The 7,500-nt window shown below is 49.6% G+C and overlaps 1 protein-coding gene across 4 annotated transcripts in view; it reads right to left on the reverse strand.

Moving 5' to 3' along the window:
* szt2 (SZT2 subunit of KICSTOR complex) overlaps positions 1-7,500 on the reverse strand; it is an 87,227-nt gene that overhangs the window by 7,388 nt on the left and 72,339 nt on the right. For all 4 annotated transcript variants that reach the window (XM_035524533.1, XM_035524534.1, XM_035524532.1 and 1 more), the window contains one exon: positions 431-644. In XM_035524533.1, coding sequence (XP_035380426.1) covers positions 431-644 — 214 coding nt within the window. The remainder of the gene's footprint in view (positions 1-430; positions 645-7,500) is intronic.

The following is a 7,500-nucleotide window of genomic DNA, read 5'->3' on the forward strand; positions in this document are numbered from 1 at the left end:
TAAAGACTAATTAAATCTCGAGGGCCTGCAGAACTATCACATCCAGAACAAAGCCCCATTTTCTCTCCAAATCCAGAATTAATAACCTCGTGTTGACAAGAATTCTACAACAGGTGTTTCAAATAAAACCCAAATCCACTAGCACTCGCCAGTCCTGTTTGCCATGTCGAGTATGTAGAAAATGGGAAGACAAAGGAGGCTCAAGGCTTCTGGAAAAACTCAGGGAGTTACAGATTTGGACATGTGTCGGGAAGCAGCAAATACATTTCCCAGACTTAATTTATCCAGGGAAAAAAATACAACTTGTTCAACTGGTCCAGAACTCTACTCTCATAAGCTTGAGGTCTGTGCTGTATGGTTCTGGACTAAGGATGGTGGAAGATGTGGTTAAAGTTGGCTTTGTGGAGTTGTTTAGCTACTGTAGTCCTACCTTGGAAGACGTGGTTGTGGCCAAACTTGGGGATGTCGGGGTGATGGGTAATGAAGTCTTCTAGGAAGCGGTTGAGCTGGTAGCCCTGGCGCAGGGTCAGGTGACAGCCCACCAAGTACTGGTGCACCACACGCAAGTGGAAGTCGTAGCTGAAGGAATGCACGTGCATCAGGTCCCGCACCTTGTCACACTCCTCAGTGAACAGCATGGACAACTGCAGGACAGGTAGAAAGACACACACACACACATACACACACACACACACACAAACGTTCACACTACATATTCCACTAACCGTGGCTTTTCACGATCAATTAATCTGATGATTAGTGCTTAGATTATTCGATTGACCTGAATTTTTTTTCAAGAAAGCAAGAAAGAAAAGAAAAGAAAAGAAAAGAAAAAGGCACAAATATGTCACCAGCATGTTTGGGTACCATCATGCGCAAAGCTCACTTAGGGAAAGAGGAATATTTACACCAGTAATCACATTTGCACATGTGTTTGTCTCAGTCTGGTTAGACTTCCACCAACATTTTCTTCTTTTGTGAGCACCTCTGAATTTTCAACTCTTGTTCCTGGAACACTAGACCACATGACCAGAGGATACTCTTTAAGACAGACACATCCAGCAGAAGGAGTAGTTCTCTTTGGGAGGTCAGGGACCATCCTCACACACATGCACATACATCAGGACTACCACCTGAGAGGAGGGAAAAAAAACAAACTCAAACCTTAGATCTCAGAGCCTGGAAAGACCATCTGAGAACCCTCAAGCAATAACTGGTAAATCCTGACAAAACTGGTAAATCCTAATTGCCACAAAATTGCAAGATAAAAGCTGTGGACCCCACCTCCAGATCCTTCAAAAAAGGAGTTATTTTCATTGTACTGTAAAATTACAAAGCTTGGGGTTTTTGCTTCAGCACAGAGATCTGTGCTGTTTCTTTATATTCCATTGGCCATGCCTCACAGACGCTCAGCTTCCTTTAAGATGCTCCTGTGCTGTAGAAGACCTCTGTCCTGCATCTCCACCTACCACAGGTCTTCCAAAATGGTTTCCATCTCTCAGGGGAGACAGTGCTAGCGATACATCAATCAAATGCATCGAAACAGACAGATTTATGATTAACAGTTTTTAATCATTGTTGCTAATGTCATCAAATAGCTGACACAGATCTAAATCAGACACAGCACTGCACACCATTTGAGTACATCCAGTACCGCAAAGAGGCTGTACACAGGAGCTCTGACCACAGTATCAACCTGCTTTCAGCTCAGTGAAATACCAAATACCCCAAAACGAGCACAGCTCATGATCAGTGCTAACAGGCCAGCCCTCGTTGCCATGAGTTTCTGATATCAATCAGCTTAATAATTGCATCTCATTTCATTAAATAAAAATCAAAGCATGGCTACTGCAAATGACTGCAGGGCCAGGAATAAATACAACACAACTGGAGGTTGGAGGAAGAGGAGTAGTGGTGGTGGGGTGTGTGTGTGTGTGTGTGTGTAAGCAAAAGAGAATTATTTTCCAATGGTCCACTTCTGATAAGCTTAGAGTCAAACACTAATAATGAAAGATAACAGCTTCTGCTCAGTTTCTTACGATCATGTGAGACACTGAGAGTGGGTACGCGAGCGCCTGCATGAGACGCTGAGAGTGGGTACGCGAGCGCCTGCGTGAGACGCTGAGAGTGGGTACGCGAGCGCCTGCGTGAGACGCTGAGAATTAGTACATGAGCATCTGCTTGAGACGTGAGTGTCTGCGTGAGATGCTGAGAATGAGTACGCGAGCGCCTGCGTGGGACGCTGAGAGTGGGTACGCAAGCGCCTGCGTGAGACGCTGAGAGTGGGTACGCGAGCACCTGCGTGAGACGCTGAGAGTGGGTACGCGAGAGCCTGCGTGAGATGCTGAGCATGGGTACGCGAGCATCTGTGTGAGACGCTGAGAATTAGTACATGAGTGTCTGCGTGAGATGCTGAGAATGAGTATGCGAGCGTCTGCGTGAGACGCTGAGAGTGGGTATGCGAGCGCCTGCGTGAGACGTGAGTGTCTGCGTGAGATGCTGAGAATGAGTACACGAGCATCTGCGTGAGACGCTGAGAGTGGGTACGCGAGCGTCTGTGACACACAGAGTGGGTACGCGAGTGTCTGCGTGAGACGCTGAGAGTGGGTACGCAAGCGCCTGTGTGAGACGCTGAGAGTGGGTACACGAGCGCCTGCGTGAGACGCTGAGAGTGGGTACGCAAGCGTCTGTGTGAGACGCTGAGAATTAGTACATGAGCGTCTGCGTGAGACGTGAGTGTCTGCGTGAGACGCTGAGAATGAGTATGCGAGCGTCTGCGTGAGACGCTGAGAGTGGGTACGCGAGCGCCTGCGTGAGACGTGAGTGTCTGCTTGAGATGCTGAGAGTGGGTACACGAGCGTCTGTGACACACAGAGTGGGTACGCGAGCGCCTGCGTGAGACGCTGAGAGTGGGTACGCGAGCGTCTGTGTGAGACGCTGAGAATTAGTACATGAGCGTCTGCGTGAGACGTGAGTGTCTGCGTGAGATGCTGAGAATGAGTACGCGAGCGCCTGCGTGAGACGCTGAGAGTGGGTACGCGAGCGCCTGCGTGAGACGCTGAGAGTGGGTACACGAGCGTCTGTGACACACAGAGTGGGTACGCGAGCACCTGCGTGAGACACTGAGAGTGGGTACGCGAGCGTCTGTGTGAGACGCTGAGAATTAGTACGAGCGTCTGCGTGAGACGTGAGTGTCTGCGTGAGATGCTGAGAATGAGTACGCGAGCGCCTGCGTGAGACGCTGAGAGTGGGTACACGAGCGTCTGTGACACACAGAGTGGGTACGCGAGCGCCTGCGTGAGACGCTGAGAGTGGGTACGCGAGCGCCTGCGTGAGACGTGAGTGTCTGCTTGAGATGCTGAGAATGAGTACGCGAGCGTCTGCGTGAGACGCTGAGAGTGGGTACACGAGCGTCTGTGACACACAGAGTGGGTACGCGAGCATCTGCGTGAGACGCTGAGAGTGGGTACGCGAGTGCCTGCGTCAGACGCTGAGAGTGGGTACGCGAGCGTCTGTGTGAGACGCTGAGAATTAGTACATGAGCGTCTGCGTGAGACGTGAGCGTCTGTGTGAGATGCTGAGAATGAGTACGCGAGCGCCTGCGTGAGACGCTGAGAGTGGGTACGCGAGCGCCTGCGTGAGACGCTGAGAGTGGGTACGGGAGCGCTTGCGTGAGACGCTGAGAGTGGGTACGGGAGCGCCTGCGTGAGACGCTGAGAGTGGGTACGTGAGCGCCTGCGTGAGACGTGAGTGTCTGTGTGAGATGCTGAGAATGAGTACGCGAGCGTCTGCGTGAGACGCTGAGAGTGGGTACGCGAGTGCCTGCGTGAGACGCTGAGAGTGGGTACGCGAGCGCCTGCGTGACATGCTGAGAATGAGTACGCGAGCGTCTGCGTGAGACGCTGAGAGTGGGTACACGAGCGCCTGCGTGAGACGCTGAGTGGGTACGCGAGCGCCTGCGTGACATGCTGAGAATGAGTACACGAGCGTCTGCGTGAGACGCTGAGAGTGGGTACGCGAGCGTCTGTGACACACAGAGTGAGTATGCGAGCGTCTGCGTGAGACGCTGAGAGTGGGTACGCCAGCGCCTGCGTGAGACGCTGAGAGTGGGTACGCCAGCGCCTGCGTGAGACGCTGAGAGTGGGTACGCGAGCACCTGCGTGAGATGCTGAGCGTGGATATGCAAGCGTCTGTGTGAGACGCTGAGAATTAGTACATGAGCGTCTGCGTGAGACGTGAGTGTCTGCGTGAGATGCTGAGAATGAGTACGCGAGCGTCTGCGTGAGACGCTGAGAGTGGGTACGCGAGCGTCTGACACACAGAGTGGGTACGCGAGCGCCTGCGTGAGACGCTGAGAATGAGTACATGAGTGTCTGCGTGAGACGCTGAGAGTGGGTACGCGAGCGTCTGACAGAGTGGGTACGCGAGCGCCTGCGTGAGACGCTGAGAATGAGTACGAGTGTCTGCGTGAGACGCTGAGAATGAGTACGTGAGCGTCTGTGTGAGATGCTGAGAATGGGTACGTGAGTGTCTGAGCCCGATAAGGTGGCACACAGACCTCGTTCACCCTGAGCCAGGAATGAACCAACTAGAACAAACCAAATGCCCTGATCCATCCTTCTAGATCATGGGGAGTCTGTTTAAAACCAGACCAACCAAACGCCTTGATCCATTTACACAACACTGCTACCATGCAAAGATCTACTTCCAATCCACCCAACACACACCTCAGGTGTCAAAATAAGAGCACAAGTAGGATGTTTTTGCAGATTCTGTCGTGACCAGGTGGGGGAACCCTGGGTGATTGATTCATTTATTTAAAGAAGAAAAATCAATGAGGTTGATTTTTTTTAAATTAAGGCAGAGAATAAAGTAAAGTGAAGAGAGCGCTAGCGTAAAGGGAAGAGCGTGAGATGCTGGAGAGTGTTATCTTCATCATTACCTCCTCCACCACCACCACCGTCATCATCCACATCCCTTTACAGGGCTACAAGTGAAGTGTCTCACCAACACTGTGTACTTTTCTCTCCATTCAGAACATTGTTAGAAAATAAAATAAAACCCCAGCAGAAAACAGAACAGAACAAAGCTTTGCTCCAAGCCCTCATACTGGATCATTTCAGCGGGAAAAAAGGAGGGTTGTTAGGACGCATTTCTTTCTTTTGTTTGAGCTGCAGAAAACAACAACAACAACAACACAAAGCCCTCCCAGTGTATCCCAGCCTCGCTGTATCTCTCACAGGAAATGTCACCGTAGCAACCACAGAGAAAATGAGAGTGGAACAGCTAAACCACAGACACAAGTCCAGGCCACGCATAACAGACAAGCACAATTAAGGCAGCAAAAGAAGCCATCTCGTTCCAAAGCCATCTTAAAAATTCGCAAGGGGATAGGGGTGGGCAGCAGGCAGAGGGGGGGGGCGGGGCAAGTCACTGTGTGGGAGGAGAACGAGGATGGAAAGACTGAAGCCTGATTGGTGGGACGCAAGCCAGAGCCCGCCCCTAAGGATGCTGGGACATACCGCAGAGTCTGAGGAGGCCCCGGGGAGTGGCTTGCTACGAGGCTGGGTGGGGGTAGTGTCCTGATGGAGAGAGAGGATGAGATTGGACTGAACACACACACACACATACACACAGTGTACAAACTCACTTAAGCAAAAGGGGTACACACATACCCACACACCCACACGATGTGCACGCAAAAACAAAGGGCATAAACACATAAAAAGAGTGTGCAAACACACCTACACACACAGATAAACAGATGTTTAGACAGAAAGAATGAAATAGGCAAAGAAGTTAAAAGGTTAGTTTCACGGGAGAGACGGACACAATGTCTCACACACACACACAACCGTCTCACAGGAAAACACACACAACACATCCAGTACATGTTGAGCATGAGAACAGCACAGCCAATGAGAGGTAATGTCACTGTACATCAGCCAATGAGAGGTAATGTCACTGTATATCAGCAGGGGCTCCACAGCCCACCCTCTCCCAGGGCATGCTGGGAACCTCTACAGGTCCGTACTGTGTGTCTCAGCGACAGTAGAACGTGCATGCATCAGTGCCTGTGTATAAACCTCTGACCCCAGCCAGAGTCCACTCACTTCCTCACAGCACAAGAACTCAGACTTGCTTTTGTTTGTTTGTAACGTTATCCCCAGAATCCATTACTCTATCTGTCCACTTGTTTTGACCTTGGTTGTTGTTGTTTATAAACACACTATTTTTTTTACTGTTTTGTGTTATTATGTGTTTGGTGGGTGTGCGTTTATTATATGTGTGTTTACTGTGTGTGTTTATTATGTGTTGTATCTGTGTGTATTATGTTGTGTGTGTGTGTGTTTATTATGTGTGTATGTATGTGTGTGTGTGTGTGTGTGTTTACTATGTGTGCAGTATGTTTGACCTTCTGCTTCTATAGATCCCAAATTTCCCCTCAAGATCCAATAAAGTGTAACAACTACTTTCTAATGATCATTTATATACAACATACTGCCAACAGCATGTGGGCACCTGACTTACACACCTGTGCCAGCGTATGTGTTTCTACAGATTTATTCCATTCCTGTGTGTCTGTGAGTGAGCGTGAGTGTGTCCAATCTGTCATAAGAGCATTGCTGAGGTCAGGCCCAGATGATGGACGCTTAGGTCTGTTTCATTGCAATTCCCCTCACAGGTGTTTAGTGGGGTGGCGGTCAGGGCTTTGTGCCACTGGAGTTCCTCCACACCACACTCATCAGTCCATGTCTGCATGGACACGTGCACAGTCATGCTGGAACAGGAAAGCCCTTTAACCAGTGTGGCCACAAAGCTGGAAGCATATCATTGTCTAACATAACACCACCCTTCACTGGAGCTAAGGGGCCCAAACCCTGAAAACAATACCCAAGACAATACCGCTCCTACATTCTACTGTTGTCACTGTGCGTTCTGTTAGGTAGCGTTCCCCTGGCATCTGCCAACCCCAGCTCCAGAGAACTGGTGCAGCTGTGTTTGGGTACTCTCACAGGCTTGTGGAACTGAAACACTTGGTACACTGATGCCCTAGGCTATATAATCCATCCATCCATCCATCCATCCATCCATCGTGATATGAGTGATCCAAACTGGGTTCTACAGAACCCTGAACTTTGCTTCCTCCCTTGACATTATTTTACATTCTGCGGCCCTTAAATTCTATTCACACAGGATTAAAATCTGGCATGCTGCATAATTACTGCTGCCAGTGGTAATTATTATCAACACTGATGGTGCTTTTACTCATAATTGGAATGTCAGTAATTTTTCACACATTCACACATGACTAACAAGGTGAAACATCTAGAGAGTAAACACTCCAAATTAGCAGAGCACTGTGTAATCATTACCGACACTGATAATTATAACCCCTGTAATTTTAATCCCCTGAGCCTCTGGCCTAGCATTGGGATTAGCGTTCGTCCCACTGGGCTTTAGCGCTGCAACCTTTCAGCAGAACACAACACACTGCAG

The sequence above is a fragment of the Electrophorus electricus genome, chromosome 3 (genome assembly GCF_013358815.1).
Source record: "Electrophorus electricus isolate fEleEle1 chromosome 3, fEleEle1.pri, whole genome shotgun sequence".
Classification (NCBI taxonomy): Eukaryota; Metazoa; Chordata; class Actinopteri; order Gymnotiformes; family Gymnotidae; genus Electrophorus; species Electrophorus electricus.